The following is a 27,813-nucleotide window of genomic DNA, read 5'->3' on the forward strand; positions in this document are numbered from 1 at the left end:
AGATTAAGTAATTAATGAACCAATGTTAAAAGGGTGGGAGAGAGAGTGAAAGACACATACATCTTAGAGAGAGAGGGGTCTAATTAAGTGGCTAAAATGTTGGGTGTCTTTAGTATTTTTGTGGTGCATGTATTATTATTATTATTACTACTTAACTTAGAAATAAAAATATAAAAAAATAAGAGTGAGAAATAATGAGAGAGAGAGAGAGAGAAAATAGAAAAGAAAGAGAGAGAAAGGAAGAAGAAAACTGATTACCTCACTAGAGAGAGTTCCAAGCTCAATTTCCCATCTCATCTTCGCAAAGGTATCATTTTTCTCTCACTCTCTTCCATAAATTTCAGATCTTTCAATTACCCATTTCTCAATTTTAATGCTTTTGTTTTATTTCATTACTTTTACTTGTTACTTTCTGTTTTTTTTTCGTTTTTTTTCTTCTGATTTTACGAGGCGTTGAATTGCTTAAGATCCTTTGAAGTTTCTGGCTTTGATAATGGAAGATTGTGTTATTATTTTACTCATGCTTTACTTGTGTTTTTCTTTATCTGTTTTAATCCCTTGCTGACTTTAATATCTTGCACTTTTGTTTTGTTTGTGAAATCTGGATTTGATACTTTTGACGTTTTGTAGGCTTTTTATGTGGTTACTATTCAGTAATTCTTTCAGTTGCTTAATTCATCTTAGAAACTGCTTTAAAAGTTTTCAATTATTTGCTGCAGGAAATTTTGGGTTTGAACCTTATCCTGCAGTTTCTTACTAGCTCTGAATCTGGTCAGTGTTCTCCAATGCAAAATTGGTATCCATAAGCTTTGCTAAAAGTTGTGCCTGTAATTCAGTCATAGTTGCTGTTCAGTTTAACTTCAGGAATCACTTCCAAGTTGCCGTTCTGAAAATTGCCGACTATAATTGCTTGCAGGCGTAATCAACACAGTTAGTACTTCTTACACATGTTCCACTGCTTGAATTTGGCAATTGCACCGGTGGATTTTATACTGTAATTCAATATTGAGTTGTTCATTCACATTCCTATATTACATTTTCTGGGATACTACTGAATTCTTTTGTCCAGTATATGATGTAAGAAACTCGTGTAATTTCCACTTTTTCCGTTTTTCCTTATTAATTTGATGTCCGATCACACATTCCTGTATCATGTCATTAGTGATAATATTGTTCGATTCATTTGTCTAGTACTCCATTATGAAACTTGTGGAATTTGTATTAGTGTTGAAATTTTATTGGTAGTTTGGTTGATCAACTAGTATGATCAAATTAAATTATTTTGCAGGGTTTGGTTGAAGCTGACTGGAACTTGGCCACTATTGTTTTTAAAGACCATTAATGTTTTTGTAAATTTTATCCATGTTCTAGTTAATAATGAGCTTATCCAAGCTAGGATCCCAAACAGACACAAAGCTTAGTTCCCCAGACAAGGCAACCACTTTGAATCCAAATGCAGCAGAGTTTGTTCCTTTTGCCCTCAGATCATCTCCATCAGGAAGTACCGGATCTGTAGATCCAACAGCTAAGTTCATTACTTATGGGTCCCTTGATAAAGCAGTTTTAGATCGACCAGGATCATCTATTTCGAATAACTCTGATGATGAGGCCCACCAGTACTGGCGTTGTCAGCTCCCTGATGATATCACCCCTGACTTCAAGGTCATGGGAGAAGATGATTCCCAAGGTCTTAACAATCTCTCTTTGGCTGGCTTATCCATGCATGATGATGATGAATCTTCCAGGTTTCCTTCTAAGGGAAGTAGATTCATATTAAATGAGCAGCAGCACCTAAATGAAAATGCTATTGCTGCTGATAAATTTAGGTTTTCAAATTCAACCTACAGAGTAGAACCATCTTCGGCAAGCCTTTTGAGCCCGTTAGCAAAGCCTTGGGATAGGCAAAATGAGAATACCAACCAGCATGTTATTGGTGGTCGAGAAGCACTTATTTATGATGACAACTCTAAACATGGATTCTTAAATGATATTTTGTCTGATAATGTGATTGTTGATGATACTAGTGTGAACCCTTTGGAGTTTTTAGCTTCCCTTTTCCCTGGTTTTGCGTCAGAAAGCCTGGCCGAAGTTTACTTTGCCAATGGATGTGATTTACATCTGACCATTGATATGCTCACTCAGTTAGAGGTAAGTTGATCTTCATTTAGTAACTGACTTGTGGTTAAACTATGGTTCTTTTTTAAGCTTCTTATGCTTTGGTAGTTGGTACAATATTAAATCTGAAGGGATTGGTGCTAAATGTGTAGAGCAATACCTGTGCCTTGTTTTTGGCAGGGAAGAGCTGGTGCAATTATAAAGTTGTAAGGCGACTCCGGTTTGTAGTTACTACTTACTGTTTCCTGAATCCTGACACCCCATGTGGTTCATGCTATGAAGGAGTTATTGGCATTTTATTAGCATTATTTTGATATATGATCATTTATTGGTATATGATATAGTAATACAACCATGTCTCTAGATTGTCTTTCATTCTGTTGTGGTCATTGTGACTTGTCATGAACATTACTCATTTCTTTGGCATCCTTCTTAACGAAGGAATTATATGTTGATCACCTCCATTTTTCCCTTCCAAACTTGTAGCTTCAAGTTGATGATAGCTTCAATCAGAATCTGAGTTCAAAGGCCTTGTCAGCTCCCAATCTAACGACAATGGACTTTCCTGCACTTACCTCACCAAATGGTCAGACCAATTATGCAAAATATGCTACGGATAATGCCCAACAAAGTGACAATCATTACCTATCATCTGGAAAAGACATGCTCATGTTCAGAACTAGCTCTTCAATTCCATCTAGAGGTGCTGTCGACTTTGCTTCAACTGTCAGGAAATTGGCTTCTCAGGATTCTGGTATATGGAAGTATGATAGAAATGGTTCTGGTGATGCTTCCAGTGGCTCAAGTAGAAGTTTAAATGTTTTGGCTAGTGCCTACAATGGTGCACAGGGGAGAGCCAACTTTGGTGACAAGTCACAGAACCGTGGTTCTGCTCGGACAGCTCCTGTTTGGCTTGAAACTGGTGACGCAGTTGGTAAATATTTATGTTTATATGTATGCTTGAATTATGGAGTGGATTCCTTCCATACTGTTGTTTCATTTAACAATTTTGAATTACAGCAAATATGTATTCTGAGCTGCGGGAAGAGGCTCGTGATCATGCACGCTTACGAAATGCATATTTTGAGCAGGTAGGCCTTTGACTCATACTGTGAAGAAGTTAATGAGTATTGAGTTAGAATATAACGTAAAAATTTTGGTTATGCCATGAGGCCCAAAATTTATATTATCTCTCTTGTCTTCTAGTATATAAACAGGGGCAGGTCAGCCATGAGGCCCAAAAATATTTCCAACATTTTTGGTAACATAAATTTTATAATTATAAATTCTAATTCATCATAAGTTAAAGCCCATGCTTTTCTTAACTTAGTTCCTAATAATTTGTATCTCATTTTTCATAGTCAGAAGTCAATTACATTTGCACTGTGGTTCTGTTGTTTAGTTTGATTTAATTCGACATTAGATTTGTGCTTATGTTTCTTATGGGCTATGGCTTTCAACAAGTGACCTTTATCACACTTGGTGAGGGAAGGGATGTAACACAATGACTTCCCACTTCCTAGGAGGTCACCATCCTAAGTTAAAGCCGGGTATAATTGTTCATAATTTAAAAACAGGCACGTCAAGCCTACCTTATCGGCAATAAGGCCCTAGCAAAAGAGCTAAGCGCCAAGGGGCAAGTACACAACATGCATATGAAGGCAGCTCATGGAAAAGCTCAAGAAGCTATTTACTACCAGAGGTGTGTTCCCATCTGCTTCCACTCTTTCCTATGCATGTAAATTTTGGTTTAAAATGACTTGTGTGGTCTCATGATGGCAATATATTATATATCTTCCAATGATAAACTGGACTAAAATGAACCAATGTGACTATTGACAGCCTGTATTCAGTCCGATTTTAATAATGCTCGTATCTTTACCTACTCAAATATTATTTTCCTCTGCTGAGTGATGGTTATTGAGAAGTATAATGATGTTTTCACATTGGTTGTGATCTGAGAGGCGTGAAACAATCTGAACTTTTCAAATAAAAGTTTGAAGTCTTGTGGAGAAAATTTGTTAGAGAAATGAGTTTACAGGTGAGACTGTCATTACTTATTGATAAAACGTATCGGCATACTGCTCAAAAGTGCTGCAGCTCTTCTTTTTCCTTTTCTTTCCCTCACAAGTGGAGGTTGCACTATATTATTGTATGAGCTAGAATTTTCCTTTTTATTGTTCTAAATTTCCTCATTATGCTTTAGTAAACATTCCATGTGTTGATTTTCCAGGAACCCTGTTGGTTCAGAAATGCAGGTCAATGGAAGAGGACACGAGAGGATGATAGACCTGCATGGGCTGCATGTAAGTGAAGCCCTTCAAATGCTGAAACACGAATTGAGTGTGCTAAGAAGCACTGCCAGAGCCGCCGAGCAGCGTTTGCAGGTTTATATCTGCGTTGGTACTGGTCACCATACCAGGGGTTCGCGCACTCTTGCAAGACTTCCGATAACTATACAGCATTATCTACTTGAAGAAGAGGGCCTTGACTTCACAGAACCGCAGCCAGGCCTGCTCCGTGTTGTGATATATTGAGCCAAAGATGTATACAAGTTTTTGAAACAGTAAAAAACCATGAACACATAGAAATTGTATTCATTCTTGTATCTGTATAGAAGGAAAGAGAATGGTTGTAGCAAAATTGTACCATTGAGGTTTAACTGAGGCATGAGATTACATTAAATTAATCAGTGTTAATTTTGTATCCTTATTTTCTTATTTTATTTGTTCTAGTTTTTCTACTTTTGATTCAGATATTATTCAGTTACATGATAGAACAAATCACTTTGCCAATCAGATTCAATGCCAAAGAATCTTACAACTCCGAACAAACACAGCAGATCTGCAATAATCATAGTCTATATCATACAAATAATGTAAAGGTCATCATACTCTAATTTTTTTAATGTTGGTGCTAACCTTATCAAAATTTGTAATGAGTCATTCATACACATTTTTTCAGGTTTGGTTAAGTTTACTCATGCATTTGTAGGTACCTACACGTTTTGGAGAAACTCCTAGGTCCTAGATTGTGTTGGTCCAGGTCCCATTTATATCATTGGTTTTACATATATACATAATTTTAAAGGAAAAATACTTACATGTACTTAAACCACACAACAATAACTCGTTATGCACCCAAGCTATTTGTATGAAAAATGTTGGAGTGATTCCTATTGTAGAAAAGATTGTAAAATCATGTCTTAGCTGATTTGACATGCATGAGGAGTCCGGCAATAACCTCCATAAGGAGAATAGATCAACGAATGTTAATCAAATTTCTAGAGAAGGATAAAAGTAAAAAAAAAAATAGGCAAAAGTGTAAAACGATTAAGAAAGATTTAGATTTCAATTATTTATAAATAAATATGATTTATGGTACATAAATGAGTGGATGGATTTCATGTAGTAGTTTAATATTGAAATATAACAGTAGTTTTTAAACAAGAGATATTTATGTTACGCATGCATCAGCTTTTAACCTCTTTAAATTACCCTTCGCTAGGTTGCAAGAAGAGACAAACAACTAGTCACACCACCTTCTTCCTTTTTTGTTTACAAAGTACAATACAAAGTAAACAATTTGAACAAAAAAAGACACTTTCTTAATTAACAAATTTCATTTTATGAAATTTATGTTGAACTTACCAAGGTAAGCTAAGATCTTTGAAGTAATCCTCCGACCACTGTTCTAAGCAGCTATCATTTGCATTCAACCAAGTTGGAAATTCCATGAGTTCATCAAAGATATGATGATATGCTTCATCTTCTACTGCATCATGTTCCATTTTGTTCAAGAAATTTGACCACTTAGCTGATGTGATCAAACTCATAGTGTCGTTCCATTCCATTTGATATTGTTCTCCTAATGATCTCATCTTTGCCATACCCTCATCATCCATGGCTGCATGCAAGCCTCCTCCATTAACCTGTGTTGTAGCACTTGATTCAATAGTATTCATAACTGAAGAAGAAACAACTCCTTCAAATGATGTTGGAGATGATGAGTAAGAGCAAAATGATGAATTGTTGTTATTATTATTTATGAGGAAAAGGGTAGGGTCTAAGTTGTTTAAATCATGTAAGTTGAGGTTCAACCCCATGGTGTGATTTGGAAGAGTGAAACTGGGATTTTCAACCACAAGTGCTGGAGAAGGAGGAGCAATATTTGTGGAAACAACAGGCATAGTGTAATAATTTCGAGGTGGGAGAAGTGGATGCGTGAAAGATGAACAAGAAAAATCATTTTCATCTTTGCAAGTTAAAATTTTTGTTGTGCATGATGGATAAATCCTAGGATTTCTCCAATACTTTAACCTTCCATCTTGCTCCAAACTTTGGTGATGAAAAGGTCCAAGTGAAAGTAATGCATTTTGTTGTTGTTGATGTTGTTGTTGTTGTTGTTGTTTCTGTTCGGTGGCTTGTTTCATAGCTGCCCTGTGAAATTTGAGGGCAGTGACAATCTCCTTCCTAGCCTCTGCCATATTGAGAAGTCTTTCTTGATAAACCCTACTAGTGTGGAGTCTTCTTCTAACTTGTTTTTTGTGTTGCTGTTGTTGTTGTTGTTGTGCACCTAAAACTTTGCCATGTTTTCTTGAATTTCTACATGAGGATGAAACGCTTTTATCAACAACACAACCTTGATATTTGGTATTCATGGTGCTGCCTTTTGGTTTTGATGAGGAAGTGGTTAGTTGTTTCACCAGGCTCCGAATATAAGCACCAGAGAGAGGAGGGTCTTCTTCAAGCTTATTAATACTAAGCTTATCTAATTCCATTCCTTCCTTTGTTTCTTGCTTTGGTGGTGATCTACCTCTCATTTTTCTTTTCTATATGCTTCTGTGTCAACTTTGGGTCTAAATAGAATTCAGAAAGGAGGTGATAGGTTAGTGGACACACAGTGCCGTAATGCAAAGCCAGAAACTGAGATGGCCTCATTTATTAATATATATATATAATAACAAAGTTTTTATGTTATTACTATGTTGAGTCGGCTGCATATATTGAACGAAGTCATAATGTATTATAATATATATTTTAAATCAATGTCTTCTTCTTCGGATCAATAAATAGAAACTAGAAGTTTAAAAATAAGTAGATTTTGCCTTATTAGACAACATTTTTCATACATGCAAGAGAATCATATATTTGACATCATCTGTGAGAAACACAACAACTATTGAAACATGTAATATGAGTGTGTTAGAATAATAGTTGGGGATAGCATAGGGCTTTTATAACATTTTGGACTTTTCCTTGTTTTGGCAAACTACCTTTGTTGCCATTTTATTAATACTCGCTTTAAATGGATTCCTTCTCATCAATGGTCTCTCTCACTCACACCACGCCATTTCTTTTCCTTCAACTATAATACAAATCTTGCCTCTATTCCCTCAATATTCACTGCAATTACTGTCACCTAACATCTATGGAGAAATGATACAATCACTCTATTACTACAGTTAACCTTGTCTTTTATTTTTCATATAAGCACAGAAATTTCAAATATAGAACTGGATAGTGTTTACTTTAGGCAGAAACAGAAACACTACTCCATACCCTCCCCATGTCCTCCTTTCAACTATATCTCTTGGCAACAGATTTGGGTTTTGTTTGATCACAGAGATAGCTTCTGCATTTTTCATTAGATTCCTCAACGGGTGAAGGGTTTCATCTATATCTTATAAATAAAAAAAGTGATGGATGCAGATGAATGACCTCTTTCTTGATTTTTGGTTTGAGTTGTTGTTCTGAAGATAAAACCAAAGCTAAGTAGCCAAGTTCAGCCAATCCTAGCACCATCAACAACTGCACTTGCCCCACTTTTACATTATTATATTTACATAGCTTTTCACAAATCATATGCGCCCACTTACACTCTCTATCTTCTGATTCCAGTCACACCAACATAAAAATTGTTTAACTAACATCTCTCTTCTTCTTTTTCTTCTCTTGTCACCTTTTCAAACACAGAAAAACTCAGCAACTCTCACCATTGACTACAAGTCCCTTCTGCTCTCTTCTCTCTATGTTATTGCATTGCACATAATCCATGACTGCAAAGACAGTGATCATTGGTTAACATCATTAATTTAATTAAAGTTCATAAATATAGCCACTAATGCTGTGAAGCCACTTCTGCGGACCCATACCACTCACATTTGATGATTTATATTTAACTCTTTCACCCAATTAGTTGAGAGGTGACTGGCATATTAAACTACTGAAGCGTATGCTTAAATTCATCATCATGCAGATACATGTAAAATCATCTTACCACATCAAACAGTATCACTTTCAACTTAAGCTCTCCACTTTCACGTGCTTGGTTACTTTTCCATTTTCAGCCACCTGTACATTTTAACTAGTTTTTTTTTGTACCATCAAAGATATCTCTTTACCTTTTTTGTTAAAGAATTAATCTATTTTAGAATTCATGTTGTCTCTTTCAACAAGTATAACTACGAGGCTGCATGCAGGCAATAAAGGATACACAGATACGGTGTGACGACTGACGAGTAGTAGTAATAATAATAATCAAACTGCTGACCATCCCTTTACCACGTTGCCTCACATTGAGGGTGCCACGTCTATACTCTCCAAACCAAATATACATACAAGGATTGACAATGCCCATGCTCATTGCTCATGCATTACAAACCATTCTCAATTATTATTTTCTCCATTTATTTAAGAAATAAAAAAATAACATTTTTATATTATCAGTAATTCAGTATATCATTTATCATTCACATTCTATCGGTGAATTGACGATATGAATTACACTATTTAAAGGAGATATAAATTAGAATTGGATCCACCTGTAGTAGTAATGGTAGTAGGCTGGTCCAAATAAGGAAGCAAACTCACAAGTCAAATTAGTTGTTCATTACATTACATTGCGTTAAAGTTGAAAGACATATTTGGTCCCATTCCATTAATTGTTTAAATCCAGACCAAGATTGTGTAATTATTTGGAAGATGTGCAATTTACTACTATCCCCCTTTCTCAGTAAATGTAAACCACGTGGCATATGTGCTTGCCTCACTCCTCACTCCTCACTCCTCACATTCTTTTCTTTTAACTTTCACAATCATCCAATGTACCTGCAACTACGGAAACCCCAGACAAAAAATTTCCAACTAATCACCTCTCTCAGTTGTTGGGATAATCAAATGAAATCAAGAAATAAACAAAACAGCTGCACCTACATCATTATCTTGTCCCTCATTTTTCCACTATCTTAATTCTATTTCCTTTGTGAATTTCTCTAGGAAAAGAAAAGAAAAGAAACCTGAAAATAATGTAGCAGCAGCATCTTCAAACAGCAGATTTGTTTGCACTGACATACCCGTTGTCATAACATATGCTATCTTTAGATGTTATCATCTTGCATTTAGCCACATCTATATGTTCTGCTTCTTGTCCCATTTTTTTACAATCTGTTGAAACAGAAGAATGCTCATCAAAGCATGAAAAGTCATTTAGCAAACCCGGAGAAGGAGCAGAGATAGCAATATCATGTTGCTCTTCTGCACCACCTGAAGTTTCTTCAGGAGTTACGATCATGTCTACATCCCCAAAATCTTTGACAGCTTGAGAAATAGGTATGGAAGATGATTCAATAGCACTGCAGGAAATCTCATTTTGGGTATTATTCGACTTATCATCGATCATGTCCACATCATCAGAATGCTCGCATTTGGCATCAGATGACAAAACCTCACCTCCTTTACTGCAAGTCACTGACTCTACATTTGAGACACAATCAGCTTGTTTGGTTTGGTCGGGCTCCACTTTCACTGATTGAATTTCTGCTTTCCTTGAAGGTTCTGTAGTTTTAACTTGAAAGCTTGATGGCCGAGGAGTACACCTTTCAATATCAAATCAAGCAATACTTGCCACGTCAATCAGAAAGTAATTGACACAAATGCACTATATACCGGGATAGGAAACTAAATGCCCAATCTCAAAATCTAAGCAAGCAAACTAGTTAAGACAAAATACACATCACCAAAGCATAGACTTCCCCGAGTTTACCAAAGAAAAAGACTAAGACAGACTGCAATTAAAAATGAAGCCTTAACAAGCAGACGATATCAGAATTTAATGTTTTCCTGGCTATTCATGTAAAACGGTTGAGCTAGTGTCCTAACAGTTGAAACCATCCAACCAAGGCCATGTTAGTCATCAAAAACACTAACAAAGGCAAAGACACTCCAATCTGTGCTCAGAACATGTTAACAGAAAATTAGGCTCATATTAACTCAAATGAAACTTTCTAACAAGGACAATTATTTTTGTCCCTAAAAAAATCCAAGCCCAAGACCAACTCAATAATTTATCAGCATAAAGAATAAAATTAACTCGTCAAACGAAAAAATAGGGTTCAACATCACTTGAGCCTAAACAGATAAAATGGTCGGCTCAGTCATGAGGCTCCCGCCTAGTGGGTTTAGGGAGAGTAAATGTACACAACCTTACTTTCACAACCTTACTTTCACAACCATTCTATTAAAATTATAAATCACATCTGACAAAACCAGGTTAGACTAAGTTTAAAGGGCATCATCATTCAGGCCCAAGCAGTGAAGAGAGTGAGAGAGAGAGAGAGAGAGAGAGAGAGAGAGCATTGGCCATTTCAATCATGCTCAAAAGAATACCTGCTGTACAACAGCATATATGCTCCCTGGGAAAGTACCTCCTCCAATTCCACACTTGAAACCTGAGAAATGAAATGCAACCCAAATGAGGATACTAAAAGTTCAAACACGGTGTACAGAGTACTCGGCGACAAAAAAAGATATTAAAAGTTGCATTGGGATATAGAACTATACCTCACTATCATCAACCATATACCAGTTTCCTTGGAAATCCTTGATGTAGCAGATGTAATGACCAAAAAATGACGCATTAAGCATATCGATGTGGACTACAACAGCGTACAGCTTATAGATATCAGATCCATCTCCAGCTTCACTCATGTAAGGGTTAAGATTTAAAGTCTCAGGGAAGGATACTCTCTTGTTAAGTTTTCCAAACCTCCCACTCTGCATGCATACAACAGCCCCAAAAAACATGAGAAATGTTGAAATAAAAGTTTTAAACCCATACAGGGCTTGTAAGATTTTATATACTAGTTGGGGGGGTTAATGCACTCAAAGTATAGTGTAGAGTCATGCCAAATTGACATCCATACAACAATTCAGATCACATGAAGCACACGTTTGGATCAGAAAATACTAGAAATAGTACAACTGATATCTAAAAAACTTATAGCATTGGACAACTTAGCAAGACAGTCTAGACTCATACCTGAAATCTTTTTAAGGCAATTGTAAGAATATTTGGAGAACGTTTCACAGTAAGACGTTTCCATGCCTTGACATAGTCCTTGCACCTGGAAAACAGCAGCAAAACTTGTTGAAGACAAGATCAGACTAATAGCAAAAGTACTTGTCAAAAAGAAAATGTTTGAATTTTATTTTCATTGCCAAAACTGACTTTCCACCATACAAAGCTCCTTGTTCATAAAAGTTTTCCCAAATTTTGTGCCTCGGTTTCAATAGGAACTAGGAAGGATAACCATACCCGTCACATTTATACATATTTTCCCCATGAAGCCACTCCTTGGCAGTAAACTGATCTAGGCATTCTTCCAAGGAGGCAGCATCTCCATGGATTTCAACAGTCAAATCCATCATGCTTTCATACTGCCTTGACCTCTTGTCACATTTCGTGCATATCACCTATTCAGTTTCACGAGAAAAAATATTAAAAAAAGATCAGGACGGACTAACCACATCCATGTCAACACAAAAAGGTGGAAATTGCAAATCAGCCAAAAACAAAGAGTCCATGTCAGCATCAAAACATCACAAAAGGTGGAAACTGAAGATTTATATCTAAAAAACATGACTAAACTATAACTAGCTAGGAATGCTCAAGGAAAATCACATGACAGCTTTAATCTTATTCATGATTACAGCCCAGCCAAAAATCAGAATACCAATATATTTCATCATCATAAGCTGAATTGAGTACCTTATAACTCCTTCACAAAATGCATTCCCCACTATACTCAAAAGGCTTTTTCCATTAAATTAGCTCACAGTTCAACTTTTTAACTAATGGAAAGATGAGAAACAAGAATCAAACTATAAGTTGATTTCTCCATACACGGGCTTTAATTAAATAAGAAAAACAGTTTGGCTAGTTTGACTTTTCTTGTTTTCATAGTTTTTAGTAATTAAAAAATTCCCATTCTTAAGAGTGACTTCACAATTTTAACTGTTCCAAAAAAATAAAATAAAAACTCTTCAACTTTTCTTGTTTTTAGATAGCTATATTGCCCCGATGTTTTTAAAAACCAGAAACACTGGTTCAAACAGCTTTTTATTTTTATTTATTTCTACCATGTCATCTCTTTGGATGCAAGAGAATAGGACCTTTTAAAAAATAATACAATACACACAAAAAAAGCAATTTAAATAACAAACAATCAAGTTGTTTTTCTTTCAAAAACAAATAACCTTAATTGAGTGCATGATTAAAAGGGAATGTCATCGGGAATAGAAAAAAAATTAAAAGAATGTGTTTCGAACAAAATAAGAACACCATAGGAGGCCAAGATTGACTGAAATCCAAATCTAGGCCATGTAAACATATATTTCATGAGAGAAATTTAAATTTTAAATGGAGACAGATGTCAAAACTGAGTCCCAAATGGTGAAGTAAAACTTCCACGGACTAATTCAACAAGACAAATCCTTTCATACATAATGCTGATTTTTAAAAACAAAAAAATGTTCTGGAAAACAGAAACCAAAACAGGATGCATATTATGTTATTATCTGAAGACCAACCTTAGATGAAGTATGCACCCCATTATGGAAGTCTTGGAGGCTAAGCTAATTTCTTAAGTTCAAAGTTAGGAATAAAAAAAAACACAAGTTCCATCTAATAATTCCAGACCAACATAATCATTAGTCATATTTTTGTTATACATATGAAACAACAGATAGGTTTCCATTTTAACAAGAAAATGTTAGTTTCAGTAACCTCGGACTGAAGACAGCCACCGAAAATGTGTTGAATCAGGGTTGTCTCCTGAAGGTTATGAGGGACAGCTTTTTCTCCACCAAATTCATCCAGGCAAACAGATTGCATAGTATCAATGGAAAACCTATGAAAGAAGGGTATTGATAAAAACAAAACCTTTCACATTAGCCAAATAATTATGAGATAGACATCCTTCTAAAACAATCAATGTAGAGTTCACTATAAAAGATGAAATGACAATGTTGTCAGAAAATATAAACCTCGTGAACTCATGAGCATCCTCTTCTCTTCCATATTGGATAGTACCGCCAATATTTGGCAAACGAGAGAGAATATTCATGGGAGAAAACGACTGTGAACTTAGCCTTGTTCTTTCAACATGGATTTCAAATTCACATAGAAAGCACCAATCATTACAACTACCTGAAAGAAAAGCCACAACTAACAAACATAAGCATGAAGGCATAGTCAACACCCAGCAAAAACCAAAAGCTTTTAGATATGAAATTACATTCTCTGCGGTGGCCTTTTTCCAATAAGTAGGCAACAAGTGGCCTTGTGAATGAGAGACATTGGAGAACCACATTCGCAAAGCAACTGCAAATATTGGTAACAAATGTATTTTTTTCCCAGAATCATCTAATTGCATTTTATCAACGATATCATAAGAATAAAGCTAAACCCAGTTCCAAAATTGCCAAACCTGTTTCCACAATTCAAGAGTCCACAAGGAGGAGGTCCTGGCTTGTCCCAGTTAAAATATTTCACAAATTCATCATAGGGAAAAAGAACCTGAACAAAGCAAATGTATATTTAGGTGTGCAAGATAGAGAATATATAAAGATTTAAATCTATAAACGCAATGTAGTCACCAGAGTTGAGGCAAGGAGCAAGAAGGGGTCGGCACCTCTCACGGGTTGAGGCACTGCCCCTTCAGAAAAGGGCATCTTATGGCGCCCTACAAACTTTATAGTTTTACAAGGCTAATAAGCTGGAATCATTTCCGAGATTCTAAATTCCTACGGGTAGAGCTAATTAAAATGTATAGCAATCACTTCTATGAATAGATTAGATGCAATGAACATGTGTTACATGTGCTAATTCTAACACATTGTGACTGAAGGATGTTTTTTTGCCTTTGACTACCTACCTGGGGTAAGCAAAGAGTGATGTAAATTTGCAAAACTCCTATCAAAGAAACTTACATCTTTAAGCTGCTTGATTGGCTTGGAGGTTCCGCTTCCTTTACTAGGTATCAGTGCAATTGAAGGCATTTTAGCCCCAGCTGCCAAAGCCCCACGCGTCGTAGCTTCATTTTGAGCTGGAACCTTACAATCTGCCTTATGCCCGGATCTCCAATGTGACTGTTGGCATTCTTGTGAGCTGAAAAAGAATCACACAACATGCAAACTAAATTCACTTCACTTTCTCCTAGAGAGAGAAAAAATTAAACAGAATCACTAATGATACTAACACGTTATTAAAAGAACAATCTAAATTCACCAATTGCACATGAAAACCCCGAATTCAGCAGAAAAACAAGTTCGGTATTTAAAATCCAAGAGTAACAAAAGGAACAACATGACAATAATAAGCATAATTGATTAAAATAAATAAATTACCAATATCGCAGAGTTTTGCAGCGCGAGCATATCTTAGTGCCTTGCTTCCCACAGACGGCACAGAAAGTATGATCAACGGCGGGGAGAACTCCCGGCATTGAGGTGAATTGACGGAATTGTCCCCTTCAAAATCAGCGTCGATGATATACCTTAGTTAGTATTTAGGGTTTTTCATGAACTTATATAGTAGTAATGTTACATACTCTATCAAATCCAATCTTTAGTAACTAACTCTCTCTCTCTCTTTATTCTACTCTCTATTCTTCTATAGCTTTGTCAACAGTCACTATCGTGTCTACGTTAAATGTTATATGTCATAAATGTCAAACTTAATATTTTGTGTTAAATATTTATAATCTATAGTTGAATTTATTTATTTGATTTGTGTAATATTCTACGTTAAAGATTGATAATAAGAATAAAAAATAATTACCAAATAATATGAGCATATATTATGTGGAGAGGAACATTAGGTTATATATGATTTTCTTTATAAAAATTAAAATATAGTGAGGGCAAAATAGGAAAAATTACAAATTACACCATGATGATCGTTATTTTGGGTTTTCCTTAGATAGATAATATCACTGTTTCACAAAAACATATTTGCTTATTCTTCCAATTTATCATTATTTTTCTAATATTATTACTTTACAAACATATATTTATATATTAAAAAGAATCTCAATATCACATGCTATTAAACAATATAGAATAACCCAATTTATGACACTTAAGCCCAATAGTTAAAATCAGGACCAATTTTCTATACTAGAAAATCATTATGAAATTTATCTCCACCGACCTAACCCTGCAACACAAGGGGCAAAACCAACATCACAATCGATATCTACTTTGCTGAATCCAAGTATTCTTTTTTACCTATTGTTTATTACAAAAATATATAATTAAAGTTAAAAACTTATTGGATATTCATAAATATTCACTATCCATATAAACATTTATAAATATTATAGGTTTGAGAACAGGAAAACACTACATTTAACTACTATTTTCTCATGTTATCTTCTAATTTTGATGACTTGAATTAGGAGATTGATAAGTGTCTTCATTCACTTCTATTTGACATTTGACAGAACCAAATAAAAATAAAAATTCAACAACAACAATGAATTTAACTAAATGTGTCTATAAACCAAATATTGATTTCTAAATCTTTCTTAATTATTTTTATGTCCATGTGTGATTAATGCAATAGGTGAATAATAATAATAACAATATGAACTTAGTAACTAGTACGAGAATAAATACAGTTGGCTAAAGAAATATTACTATTTCAACTTATAACGTTATTATGTTTATTATGGGGTGGTATTAATATGTAAACCTCTATTACATTTTATAATATAGATTCAATGAATTTGATATCGAGTATGGTATTAATTTATATTCCCACATAAACTTAGATGTTGATTATTCATTAATGATTGTTAGCCATTATAAATACCCTAATCACCTTGTCTAATTTCCTCTTCCCCACAAAAACAAAATATAAAATGAGAGGCATGACTCTGATATTAGCACCCACTACCCCAATCACAGTAACATCCATAACTCCAACAATTACTACTGCTCAAAAGCTTTGGAACTCTTCATTTCGCTACCTCTCTGCAGCCCTAATTTCCATTCTTTGTGAAAATGGAGACTTGGAGAAAGAAGGTGATACTCAAATCAAAGAACAAGTTAAGGTATATGAGGAAAATATTTTTGTCATTATGGCTGGTGATGAAAAACCAACTTTCTTGGCCACCCCAGTTTGCCCTAAATCATTCTCTCTTCAAGTTCATAATGTTGGGAACCATTCGGAACAAAACAACTAAGGGATCTTGAGGTTTGTGACAAGTCTCACAAACAATTGCACAACAACAGCACATGTTAATATAATTTATCATATATGTTTCAAAAACATAACGGCCTTCAGATTTATGATGAAGCCATTGATGACCTTACTAATCCGTTAATATAATTTCAAGTTTAAAAAGCTTAATTGAAAAGTAATTACTGACATTATATGACTAGTATTGCTATTAAGTATTATCTATAAGATTCAAAATACTATTTTAAGTTTAGGAATTCATATTTTTTTCAAATGGTATGATAATAAGTGAGTCTGTTGACTAAAAGATTCAGACACTAGACTCTGCATCAAACTTATTCTCACAATGTTGATTAGACCTACAACACAACGCAGTACTGAATTTAAACCAAGGGAAGGGAGAATGACTGAATGAGTTAGAAACATGGAAAGAAAAATATAATTTTTAATGACACATTTATCTTTTTTATGTTACACTTTTATTATTAAAAACAAAATGATACACTTAAATCTCCATTATAATCCTTATTGATGCAGAATAGTTAATGAGAAATAAAACTAATATGTCCCTAATAGAAAATGAGCAAGAATGATAATAATGTTGGAGACATCTTGCATACGCTTGTTAAGAAATGGTAGTTGTGATGGATCATATGGTGGCCTCCAATCACAATCTTGAACAGCTTTAATGACATTAGCAGCATTGGACTTCATGCCTTTGTAATCTGCAGAGTTATAAGCATCTTTAGCAGAATTGAAGTAACCCAAGGTAGCAACGTAATCTCCGCTACATGTTATATAACGTTGTTTCAATTGTGTGTCACTTGTGTTACGAATGAGAGTGTTAAGTAAGGTGTAAGTGTCAAAAGCACTAGTGTGACCAATGACATTGATTATGTATGGAGGAATACTTCCTGGGAGTTCTATACCAGCTCCTATACCTGGTATGCTGTATAAAATATTGGCACAGTTTGTAGGGTTTGGGTGTTTTGAACAAACATCAGATAATTGAATAACTTTCCTTGAATAGACACACACAACAACTGAAAGGAACAATACAAGTAAAAGGGAAAGGATGGAAGAAGGGGCCATAATTCAATATCTTATGTTTTTTATGGGTTTGTGGAATTTTGTATGTGAGTATTGTACCAATTTATAGGCTGAAAATCCTTGTATACTTATGTAGGAAAGATATGATTTCGGAATAAGGATTGTTTTTTTTTAATTTTGTTTTGAAGATTTGATATATATTTTATGGTTTTATATAATATTATATAATATATTCTGCCTATTAACTACATTTATTATATAACATATTACATTTATATGCATATATATAATATAATATGGTATAATATAACATTACATTTATACAATATTACATTTATATGTGTATATATAATATAATATAACATATTACATTTATACAATATTAGATTTATATATTATTATATGTTATTGTATAACATATTACATTTATATGCATATATATAATATAGTATAACATATTACATTTATACAATATTACATTTATATATTACAAGATATTTATCCTTAAAGTCAAAGCAATTGAAAAACCTAAAAAAATATTAAACTTGATTTAAAAGAGTTTTTTGTGTACCAAAAAAAGGGAGTTTAATACTTTGTATACAATCAATTTATTATCTCTGATTCATGTATTAACAATTATTATAAAAGTAATACACATAATTAAATAATAGATTATTGACTAATCATAATGAAATACTAATTTCAAATTTAAATAAAATAGAGAATAATAAATATTAAAAAAAATATATATATATACTAACAACGTCAGAGTTTTATACATTATCATTATATTATCAATAATTTATATTTAAAATAATCATTACCGTTTCTTCAAAAAATAATATAAATGAATAATACATTGAGTGTATATAAATTGCTCACTGGTAGTGTATATATATTTCACTCATTATTAATTATGATAAGAGAAAAATGTAGTTTTATACATATCAATGTATCATCTATTATTCATCTTTAATGATCGTTGATTTTTCAAAATAAATATATGAGAATCATAGTTAGCGTATTTAAATCTGATTTGATTTTATATAGATTTTATATCACTAGTGTGTACAGGCACTGCCGGCGAGTATTGTGTCATACTACATATTTAATTTTTATTTTATATATTAGTTTATGATAATGTTTAATTTAAGATGAGATATGTGGTTAATTTTGTTATTTGATTTCTAATAATAGTTTTCTTAATTTGAATAAAGGTTTGACTGATGTTTCATATATTGTTTCACATTTAGCAGAATATTAATGAATAAAAATGTGAAAGAAGAAGAAATTAGCTTTTTATTTGGTAGTGTGAAGAAAATGACGTTGATTAAAAACATTAGGTATTTGATAAAAATGAAATAATTTAGGAAGAATAAGATTATGATGTATATACATTGACACCCACACCCACTTGTTTGGTGTGATATCTATCTATGTCCCTGATTCAGTTTCAAACCATACTCTTTTTCACTTTCTCTAATGGCTGCTACTTATTTTGTTCATGCTATTCCATTTCAATCCCATTCTCTTCTTCCATTCTCTTCTTCTTCTTCTTCTTCTTCTTCCTCTTCCTCTTCCTCTTTCTTTCTATCTCTTTCTCCTCCTTTCCATTCTTCCCCACTCTCCAATTCTAAAAGGATTTCCACTTCTTCTTCTTCTTCTTCTTCTTCTTCTTCACCTTTTACACCCACAAAGCACGCACTTTCTTTCAAGGTTCGTTACCCCTTTTCACTTCTTCTACTCAATTCACTATTATCTATTAATGGGGTACTCCTACTATTCATCTATACTCCATCATGGTCATGCTTTATTCCAAAATCAATGCTTTTTTTTTATCTATACCAAAACCAATTAGCTCCCTGTTTTGTAACACATGTTTCACTCTTAGCCCTATCTTCATGAAACTAATTGTAATTTTAGTTTTGTTTGTTTGTTTCGACATGTGTAAAACATCACAGATTCTGGTAATTCTATTTGTTGCTTACTATGGGAATTGTGTCTTTCTGTTGGTAATTGGGATTTTGTCTCTGTTAGGTCCATACTTGCTATTCAAATTTGTTGAATATTTCATTTACTTTTATGATTCAATGCTAATTGTTATTTTTTCCTATGGATTTTTATTGATCAAGACTTTATGGGTGAAATAAGATAATTGCTTTATAAAACAATGCAGAAGTAACTCTTGGATATAGTAACTGAATGATTTATCTTTATTTTCACTATATTCTTGAATCTTGACTGTTGTTTGATTCTATGGGTTACTAAAGTGTAATGTGCTTTTGTCACAACCTTTCTTGTTTGTTACTGATTTCACTTCAGGTATGTGCAACTGATGCTGAAACTACTGGTCAGCCAAAATGGTGGGAAAAGAATGCATCAAATATGACTGACATTCACTCCACACAAGAGTTTCTGGGTGCTTTAAGTCAAGCTGGAGATAGACTAGTTATTGTTGAATTTTATGGAACTTGGTGCGCTTCTTGCCGAGCGTTATTCCCCAAGGTCCCGTTGCTTCTATAATCTCTCCCCTTTCATTCTAATATTTAGTTTTTTGATGAACTTTTGGGACAGAACTTACGCTTTCATTTGTGCTTGTTGATTACATGTTCAAAATTAAATAAGTGGTAAAATTGTCATTGATCAATTACTCATTATCATGTACAAACTATATTTCTTAGTTAGTGGATAATGATTTTGGTCTCAATTGTTACAAACATGCTGATCCAGATGCTTAGAAATTCAGCATTCCATTCTATGCCAGACTGGTCCTGCTAATTGAACATGAATTTGAATAGGATTTGTAGTTCATGCTGATTTAAAAGTGGCTGTGCTTGAGAATATGAGATACTGTCTGATAATGTTGTGCCAAAAGATATTTCTCATTTTAAATTATATAATATTATTGGGTATTGGCCACATCCATACCATAGAGCACCTTCCTTTTGTTAAAAAGAATTCCTTGAAGAAGCATCGGTAACAGTTATGTGAATGGTTGGGTCATATGTCAAATGTGATTAACATGGTTAACATGTTATATATTGGTTCTAGGAGTAGTACTAATCTGAAAGTCTATATACTGTTTTTCCTTTTCCTGAAAATTTGAAATCTTTGGTCTGCCCCTTGGTAATGATTTACTCAACTTTGGTGCTTATTGAACATGGTGGCAAAAAGAGAAAGAGAGAACTTCAATGGAATAAATATAATCCATGTGTCAGAGAAATATTGGTTTATTTTTCCCGAATAAAATGATTTCCTTACAGTCAGAACATAGAAAAGTCAGGGTGATATTTTTTTTAAAATGTGATTTTATTAAAAAGAAAATCAATTTTCGTCCTTCCGAAATATTATCACAGCTGTCCCAAGTTCTGATACCTCTGTTAATTGTATGTGGCAGCTATGCAGAATAGCTGAAGAACACCGGGACATTGTTTTCCTGAAAGTGAATTTTGATGAGAATAAGCCAATGTGTAAAAGTCTGAATGTAAGAGTACTTCCCTACTTCCACTTTTATCGTGGGGCTGAGGGGCAGCTGGAGTCTTTTTCGTGTTCATTAGCCAAGGTAATTTTTATAATTCAGTTCTGGTTATGCTCACCACTTCTTGCTTCATTTTAAGAGAATACGTAGTAATTAATCTTGGTACAGTTTCTGGACCTAGGAATACATACATTTCATTTGAATTCTGGTGAGATGGAGATATATTCATTTTCTTTACATTTTACAGTGACTATACTGAAACTTCTCTTCCTGCCTTGCTAAACAATGTTACATAACTTGGAGAAAATAAAAGTGAAGTGCATAAGACTGTTGAGTAGTGGTTTCTAATGTTGCTAACATTTAAGCATGATATATTGTGGTACCTTGCATTGTTCACTCACCACCTTATGGCTAATTTGTACAACAATAGCTCACTAATAATCGCAAAAATACTTGTATAATAGTGCCTATTGGAGTGCTTGACTGATTGAATTCATAAAAGGGATAATCAACTATACATAGAAGCACATATGTTCACTGGTCTGTTTTCCTTGTTACGGACACAACTCGCCTGTAAATTTTTCTGGGCAAAATGGGGCGCTGAGATGCATGATAGTGAAGAAAATGTATAGCAATGGATATAGAATATATAATAGTGAACAAAATGAATGATGTAGAGTGCTGGGAGATAATAATCTTTTAATTTGATTTGATACCCAGCTAATGATTCTTTTGAAAATTACAGTTTCAAAAAATAAAGGATGCCATTGAGACACATAACACTGCTCGATGCAGCATTGGCCCACCAAAGGGTGTTGGTGATCTGGTTCTTGACCCTTCCTGTGTTACAAAGGACAAACCAGATGAATCTGTGTAAGCATGATACCTTTATCCATTAGGGTGCATCTTGTGACTTATAATTTGTTTTACTCCAAAGAAGGCTGTGTAATCCAGAGAAAGTTATGATATGAAGGATATATTACTCTGTATATTTACCTTACCTTTAGAAGGATATCAAGCAGAGTTGTTTATTCTGCTTCATTCTTTTCCATTCATGAGCTGATTGTAATCTAGTACCTAAAATCTTCATTGCAAATGTAATGCTAGGTTTTGAGTTGTATTTAATTGAAACATTTCTTCAGCTTATTTCTTTTGCTATGCTATTATAGAAATCACTTTACTACATGTGAATTCTATATGTCCACAGTATGTCAATCAATAAATTTTACAATTTGTACAATATTTTTACTTCTAAATATACAATTTATTGCTGCACATAAAATTTACCACTAATCTGGCTCTATATGTTCAATTGTATATATTTATATTTTATACATTTAACATTAAATTGTTTTTTCTGTTTGTTTTTTGGTTTAAACATTTAACATAAAATGTAACAAGCCGTTCCTAAGAAAGCGTAGAGATCCACAATATTTGGATTTCTTAAGGCTCAAGTTATTGTCTGACCAGCCTCTAACATACCATATAATTTCCTTCACTCAGTATTCCACTATTGCTTAAAAACAAACAAACACCTTATTGTTCTATCCATGATCTTATACTCAGTCACAATGTCATATTCATCCTCTTACATCTCAATCCCAAAGGGAAATAATAATTAAGATACACCAACTTTGCATTCATTCTCATTCCTTATCTCAAAAAGTAGAGGAAAATGACTACTACATATGGAACAATATCAGAAGAAACAGAGTTACCAACTAATCCAAACTTACTATTTGTGTCACAAGCTAGAGAGCGCATCCAAAGTGGTGTAGGCACAACAAGACCATGGAAGGAAATGATCCAACATCTCAAACTTCCATCTTCTTTCATTACTTCAATCCAAAGAATCAACACAAATGCTAGACACTTTCGTGCTAACTATGTTATTATCATATTGCTAGCCCTTTTCCTTAGCCTAATAGGACACCCTATTTCACTCATCATATTAATCATTATGATGATTGCATGGCTCTTCTTATATTTCCTAAGAGACACTCCTTTGATTATTAAAGGGTATGTGATTGATGAGAGATTGGTGATTGTCTCTTTGTTGTTGATCACCACTGGCTTCCTTTTTCTTACAAATGTCACCTATAATATGATAGTTGGTATGTGTGTTGCGGTCGCGGTCGAGTTGGTGCATGCTATAATGAGAGAAACCGAGGATTCATTCAGTGTGGATGAAGAAGTAGGGGTTGTAAGAGGTGGTGCAAGAGAGGTTGTGAAAGTTCCTCTGAGACAAGCTGGTTCCTCTTCTTTTACATTGTCTTAGTTAGCATCAAATTTAGAACCAAGAATATACTTATATTTCATGTCATTGTGGATGACTTGCTACTTGAAAACAATGTAAAATTCCATACTTCATATATCAAAGTGAATCCTTAATTTTTCCGAATACAATCTTTTCATTATATCATCTTTTTCATCTCATGTTTATTCACCTCTCTTAATTATGTGATGTAGATAAAGATTAAATGAATTTATTTTTGTTAAGATATATACTCCTTTCATTCCTTTATAAGTGTAGTTTTTTCATAATATTTTTCTTCATGTTTCATTGTCATTCTCAAAGTTTAAGACAATATTAATTATTCTTTTATAAATTATAGATTTACCATCATTATTGCAAAGAGAGAGAAACAAAACTAATTGTAGAGTAAAGTGGGAAGATGCATTGAGAAGATTATAAAGGAGAAACAATAGTATTTTTTCTTAAAAAGCAATAATTTCCATGAGCATGTAAAAAACATAGGACAACACTAATAATTTCCTTGAGTAATTAATTGTCATTTTAACATTTTCATATTATTTGTCCTTCTAAGAAATCAAGAAACATTAACCATTTTTTATTTGTCCTTCTATCATATATTGTCATACATTAATTACTCAAATCAATCATCTATAAAATGCAAATAATCTTGGTAATTCTATTAATATTGTTAATTACGATATACCATGTGTGATTCTTTAATCAGATGAACTGCTACATGTCACAAATAAAGGGGTGCATGCTTCCCTTGCTACAATATTAATGATCATAATAAGTTCACACACACACACACACATATATATATATATGAATGTGTACGGTACCATTCAGGTATGACAATGGAAATGATAAAAGAAAATGGATGATCCCAAGCCAAAGCTTCACACAGAGTCACTCCACTCTGCTGTCACAAAGAAAAACCTTTTGCTAACAAGTATACCATACTTCCTCCCGTAACAGAACTTCGCCTTACACACAATTCTCTCTGCTAGGTGTCTAACTGACCAGTACTCTCCCCCACATGCTTGTCCTTTCCCTTTCAGCCAAACACCTCTTGAAACACTTTTCCAGACTTAAGCCTAAGCCTATTAGCTACTTGGGCTGTTGACAATAAGTCCATTTAGTGATGTGGGTTACTAAAAACAAGCACACCTTATGACCAAGATTTAGAACTCAACTATATTTTCAATCCACCCCACTCGTCCTTTATGCTTAGTACTACAACTTAAGTTCAAATTTTAAAATAATTACCCTTTATGAAAAACTAAGGAAAAGATAATGAAAGGATAGGTTTGAGAACAAGTAAAGCATGGGAAGCAGTTACTAGATAAACTGAAGCAATAAGCTTCTTATTCAAAACATCCGGCACATTACAATGTAATGTAACCAATTTATCAGGGATAATTATATTCAAATGATTCATATTTTGTAAGCTCTTTACGAAATTATCCTATTTCCAACATTGCAATCTTGAAAGACAAGTAAAGTTCGTAATGTTCTTCAAAATTTCATTCAAGTTGAAAGAATATTAACTTCACAGATAAATTAAACCAACCTGATTGATGGGACATCATAAAGTGGATCATCTAGTATGAAGCCAGCCAACTTCCAAGTAGGATCTTTTGTATGAACTCTATTGAAAAGAGCCCTCATCCATCCATGTGCATCAATACTTGAACACCTTGGTGATATTATCCAAGCCACTGGAATGGCCTTCTTGTCAGAGTTGAACACCAGAAGACTGTGAATGTGATACTGGAAGTAATTGCAAATGTGTCTGGTGTTAGTTTCAAAGAAACTAAATGTATACATATGTTTCTGGTTACTTAAAAGCAAGGAAAAATAAAGCATCAGACCTTTAATTTGTTTGTACCAAATCTTGAATCTGAGGCAAGCAGACCACGATTTCCAAATCTAATCATTTGTTGCAGTTGCCACTCAGTTTGAATGCCCAGAGTGAATGGATCTGAATCAGAGAAACCTTCATAGAAGAAAACATTACTTTGGTGATTTTCGACCCACATGCTGAAACTAACAACATCATCAGCATCTAGCTCATATGTAGAACGACGGATTGCCCTCTCTTGTCGTCGAACACAGCGCTGGGTCAAAAGGTCATCACGGTTAGATTGACCACGTCCATTAATTTTTGGAGCCATGGCCAGCACCAAAGTTCAGAGGGTTATGACCCAACCCATTGTACGTTTTCACTTCCAATTTATCCATTACTTCTTTTTCCTCTAAATATTATTTTGTTTTAACCTAATCCCCCATTTTCTTTCTCCAGAACTTGATTTTCAGATTTCTTCAAAGTGTAAGTCCTTACCTATTCCCATTTCTGTTTATAAATCGTTCTGATTTTTTCGCATTTCTTTATCTACTTTTTGTTTTCTAATTTTCGCAGAAAGCGCGCATTCAAATATGGCTCTTCGAGCAAAAGGATTTGAGGATCGAAGGCCGCATCATCGTGAGTTTTATTTTTCATTCTTCTTAATATCACATGGGTGCTAAAAAATGTTTTTTTTGTCGACTTTGAAAGGTTCTACGAAGAGTTCGAAAGTCTTAACCACGAGGGAACATGTTTTTATTTTTCTTTGAGAAATTGGGCGTGAACCTAGATGTTTGTTGCGATTAACATCATATTGTAGTGTCCGGGATTTTGTGCTAGTTTGACGGTGTTTCAATATGCTTTAATGTTGCTTACACAAGAAGATAATATTGGAGTTTTATAGTGAACCTGTTTAGTTGCACTTTTCTCAGTTTCTAGGTTAGTGCAGTTGTGCCTTTTGGGCGCTTGTTTGTTGGCTTGCATGATACTATTGTCACTTGGTGAATTGGTAACATTGTGAACATTTAGAGTTCATTTGAACATGTTCTAGCAGTATTTGTCGGACATTTGTGATGGTATTTTATGGGTGCACTATGAATTTTTGAGTTTACCTTTTAATCTTGTATACCTTATGGAAATAAGTAACCTCTTCCCATTAGCTTTCTATTAAGCATTGGGATTTTGATTCTTGAATTGTCTTCAATTTGCTTTCTCTAGTTTGTAGAATTATTTATTTGACCAAGTTATCACTAGTGCATTGTCCTGCATTGTGCAGAGCAACAAGGGTCTACGTACCAAAATCCCTAGTGTCGAGAATTTCATGCTGCTCCTATATGGTGCATGTAATGTAACATGACACTGTAGCTTATAAAATTTCCCTCAAAACTTGGCCAGATTAAACTAGTTACTTTTCCAACCCTTTTAGGATGTAAAGTCAAAGGTTCTTCGCTTTATTGGGATTCTCTTCTGTTCTTTAGTCATTTTACATTTAAGGTTACTACAATTAGACTTTTCAGTGCCAATCAGGAGAGCAAAGCATTGTTTTACTTTGACTGGGGTTAGGACTTGTTTATTGATTTACGTCGTCGAGAGAATCTTCAGTTTTTTTGTTGTCGTAAATGCAGATAAAAAATAGGCATTTTTCGTATAGAAATTTCCGATATCCAGCTATACACTCAAAACCTAATGGTATTTATTTCCTTATTTTCAAAGTAGTTGGACTGCCCTCTTGTGTCCTATGATATGATCTTATACTTTTAAACAGTATGATCTTAACTGTGTTGACTTCATAATTTTTGCTAACTTTTTGGTTCATAAGCTCATATCTAGTTGTAAAATGCTTGGTTATTGTTGTTGGCAGCACAGGCACTAGAATTTTTGAAAGTTTCAGTAGATGGTTATGGATCATGTGGTTTAATTGAGCTTTGTAACAGGGTTTTGATGAATACATGAATTTGGTTTTGGATGATGCCGAAGAAGTTAACGTCAAGAAGAAGAGCAGAAAGACATTGGGTATATTAAAGTTTCTCTATTTTATTCCTTTTCTCTTCACCACTTACTCTTGCATTTTCTGAATTATATTATTGTTTTTTATTAGGGAGGATCCTTCTTAAAGGAGACAACATAACTCTAATGATGAACACGTGAGTAAGAATAAGATTGTACTTTCATCTTTCTCGTAATTTATGTGACTAGTTTTTTTCCTTACAATTTTATTTTAAATTTCAGGGGGAAATGATGAAAACTCTGATGTAATTGTAAACCATATGTCCTATCCAATGAAACAGACCGATTTATCTTTCTGTTTTCAGTTTAATTATAATTTATCTAGATATCATTTGGAATATGTTGTGGGAGAAATCTTGTTATATATGACAGTATGAATTTTCTAGCACTAGATAGGTTCATAGTTGAGCTGCTTATCATCTTGGTTTGTTAGCCTGCCTGGTTTGTTATGTATGACAGTATGATAAGATTATAACTATATTATGGTCAGGGCATCAACATTATATACTTTCTCCCAATTAGTGGTTCCAATATTTT

At 33.8% G+C, this 27,813-nt stretch overlaps 7 protein-coding genes and 1 long non-coding RNA gene across 15 annotated transcripts; 4 read left to right on the top strand and 4 right to left on the bottom strand.

Moving 5' to 3' along the window:
• LOC109342697 lies at positions 314-25,640 on the bottom strand. Its single transcript, XR_002107118.1, has 3 exons — positions 25,579-25,640; positions 1,142-1,145; positions 314-326 (listed from the first exon to the last, which is right to left on the bottom strand). It is a non-coding gene; the product is annotated as an uncharacterized LOC109342697 (long non-coding RNA).
• Positions 322-4,910, top strand: LOC109342683 (polyadenylate-binding protein-interacting protein 7-like). Of its 6 annotated transcripts, none has more exons than XM_019580637.1 (7): positions 322-771; positions 917-994; positions 1,289-2,148; positions 2,602-3,049; positions 3,136-3,206; positions 3,693-3,817; positions 4,349-4,910. In XM_019580637.1, exons 3-7 carry the CDS (start codon positions 1,378-1,380, stop codon positions 4,650-4,652), a joined length of 1,719 nt encoding a protein of 572 aa, XP_019436182.1. In that variant the 5' UTR covers positions 322-771; positions 917-994; positions 1,289-1,377; the 3' UTR covers positions 4,653-4,910. The 6 variants fall into 6 exon arrangements, with proteins under 6 accessions (XP_019436182.1, XP_019436183.1, XP_019436179.1 ...); XM_019580638.1 differs by having other exon boundaries at positions 917-930; XM_019580634.1 differs by having other exon boundaries at positions 322-994.
• LOC109342686 lies at positions 5,590-7,035 on the bottom strand. The gene has a single exon (XM_019580641.1). It carries the CDS (start codon positions 6,935-6,937, stop codon positions 5,762-5,764), a length of 1,176 nt encoding a protein of 391 aa, XP_019436186.1. The 5' UTR covers positions 6,938-7,035; the 3' UTR covers positions 5,590-5,761.
• LOC109342682 (ubiquitin carboxyl-terminal hydrolase 18-like) lies at positions 9,045-14,995 on the bottom strand. The gene is made up of 11 exons (XM_019580633.1): positions 14,802-14,995; positions 14,385-14,562; positions 13,883-13,971; positions 13,691-13,776; positions 13,440-13,602; positions 13,180-13,303; positions 11,710-11,867; positions 11,434-11,518; positions 10,956-11,168; positions 10,782-10,843; positions 9,045-9,991 (listed from the first exon to the last, which is right to left on the bottom strand). Exons 1-11 carry the CDS (start codon positions 14,897-14,899, stop codon positions 9,439-9,441), a joined length of 1,809 nt encoding a protein of 602 aa, XP_019436178.1. The 5' UTR covers positions 14,900-14,995; the 3' UTR covers positions 9,045-9,438.
• Positions 17,173-22,314, top strand: LOC109342691 (thioredoxin-like 2, chloroplastic). 2 transcript variants are annotated; one of them, XM_019580647.1, is made up of 6 exons: positions 17,173-17,455; positions 18,269-18,271; positions 19,140-19,404; positions 20,011-20,193; positions 21,086-21,250; positions 21,912-22,314. In XM_019580647.1, exons 1-6 carry the CDS (start codon positions 17,430-17,432, stop codon positions 22,041-22,043), a joined length of 774 nt encoding a protein of 257 aa, XP_019436192.1. In that variant the 5' UTR covers positions 17,173-17,429; the 3' UTR covers positions 22,044-22,314. The 2 variants fall into 2 exon arrangements, with proteins under 2 accessions (XP_019436192.1, XP_019436193.1); XM_019580648.1 differs by lacking the exons at positions 17,173-17,455; positions 18,269-18,271 and having other exon boundaries at positions 19,123-19,404.
• LOC109342693 (PRA1 family protein F2-like) lies at positions 22,644-23,452 on the top strand. The gene has a single exon (XM_019580650.1). It carries the CDS (start codon positions 22,842-22,844, stop codon positions 23,442-23,444), a length of 603 nt encoding a protein of 200 aa, XP_019436195.1. The 5' UTR covers positions 22,644-22,841; the 3' UTR covers positions 23,445-23,452.
• On the bottom strand, positions 24,971-25,548 carry LOC109342694. Its single transcript, XM_019580651.1, has 2 exons — positions 25,298-25,548; positions 24,971-25,196 (listed from the first exon to the last, which is right to left on the bottom strand). Exons 1-2 carry the CDS (start codon positions 25,463-25,465, stop codon positions 24,987-24,989), a joined length of 378 nt encoding a protein of 125 aa, XP_019436196.1. The 5' UTR covers positions 25,466-25,548; the 3' UTR covers positions 24,971-24,986.
• On the top strand, positions 25,570-27,711 carry LOC109342696 (small nuclear ribonucleoprotein E-like). 2 transcript variants are annotated; one of them, XM_019580652.1, is made up of 6 exons: positions 25,570-25,640; positions 25,729-25,755; positions 25,846-25,908; positions 27,204-27,282; positions 27,368-27,413; positions 27,499-27,711. In XM_019580652.1, the coding sequence occupies exons 1-6, from the start codon at positions 25,599-25,601 to the stop codon at positions 27,506-27,508; spliced, it is 267 nt and encodes an 88-aa protein (XP_019436197.1). In that variant the 5' UTR covers positions 25,570-25,598; the 3' UTR covers positions 27,509-27,711. The 2 variants fall into 2 exon arrangements, with proteins under 2 accessions (XP_019436197.1, XP_019436198.1); XM_019580653.1 differs by having other exon boundaries at positions 25,579-25,640; positions 27,368-27,417; positions 27,499-27,693.

This window comes from Lupinus angustifolius, chromosome LG03 (assembly GCF_001865875.1).
Source record: "Lupinus angustifolius cultivar Tanjil chromosome LG03, LupAngTanjil_v1.0, whole genome shotgun sequence".
Classification (NCBI taxonomy): domain Eukaryota; kingdom Viridiplantae; phylum Streptophyta; class Magnoliopsida; order Fabales; family Fabaceae; genus Lupinus; species Lupinus angustifolius.

Excerpts from the sequence above, each read along its gene's own strand:
- LOC109342694 (XM_019580651.1), bottom strand. The coding sequence starts at position 25,465 with ATGTGGGTCGAAAATCACCAAAGTAATGTTTTCTTCTATGAAGGTTTC. Across the intron at positions 25,197-25,297 it reads TTGGTACAAACAAATTAAAG|TATCACATTCACAGTCTTCT; the intron begins GTCTGATGCTTT and ends AATTACTTCCAG.
- LOC109342682 (XM_019580633.1), bottom strand. The coding sequence starts at position 14,899 with ATGCCGGGAGTTCTCCCCGCCGTTGATCATACTTTCTGTGCCGTCTGT. Across the intron at positions 14,563-14,801 it reads TGCAAAACTCTGCGATATTG|CTCACAAGAATGCCAACAGT; the intron begins GTAATTTATTTA and ends ATTCTTTTTCAG. Across the intron at positions 13,777-13,882 it reads CTCTTGAATTGTGGAAACAG|TTGCTTTGCGAATGTGGTTC; the intron begins GTTTGGCAATTT and ends CAATATTTGCAG.
- LOC109342683 (XM_019580634.1), top strand. The coding sequence starts at position 1,378 with ATGAGCTTATCCAAGCTAGGATCCCAAACAGACACAAAGCTTAGTTCC. Across the intron at positions 3,050-3,135 it reads TGAAACTGGTGACGCAGTTG|CAAATATGTATTCTGAGCTG; the intron begins GTAAATATTTAT and ends TTTGAATTACAG. Across the intron at positions 3,207-3,692 it reads GAAATGCATATTTTGAGCAG|GCACGTCAAGCCTACCTTAT; the intron begins GTAGGCCTTTGA and ends ATTTAAAAACAG.
- LOC109342696 (XM_019580652.1), top strand. The coding sequence starts at position 25,599 with ATGGCCAGCACCAAAGTTCAGAGGGTTATGACCCAACCCATT. Across the intron at positions 25,756-25,845 it reads TTTTCAGATTTCTTCAAAGT|AAAGCGCGCATTCAAATATG; the intron begins GTAAGTCCTTAC and ends TAATTTTCGCAG. Across the intron at positions 27,283-27,367 it reads GAAGAGCAGAAAGACATTGG|GGAGGATCCTTCTTAAAGGA; the intron begins GTATATTAAAGT and ends GTTTTTTATTAG.
- LOC109342693 (XM_019580650.1), top strand. The coding sequence starts at position 22,842 with ATGACTACTACATATGGAACAATATCAGAAGAAACAGAGTTACCAACT.
- LOC109342686 (XM_019580641.1), bottom strand. The coding sequence starts at position 6,937 with ATGAGAGGTAGATCACCACCAAAGCAAGAAACAAAGGAAGGAATGGAA.
- LOC109342691 (XM_019580647.1), top strand. The coding sequence starts at position 17,430 with ATGTTATATAACGTTGTTTCAATTGT. Across the intron at positions 19,405-20,010 it reads AGCACGCACTTTCTTTCAAG|GTATGTGCAACTGATGCTGA; the intron begins GTTCGTTACCCC and ends ATTTCACTTCAG. Across the intron at positions 20,194-21,085 it reads GCCGAGCGTTATTCCCCAAG|CTATGCAGAATAGCTGAAGA; the intron begins GTCCCGTTGCTT and ends TGTATGTGGCAG.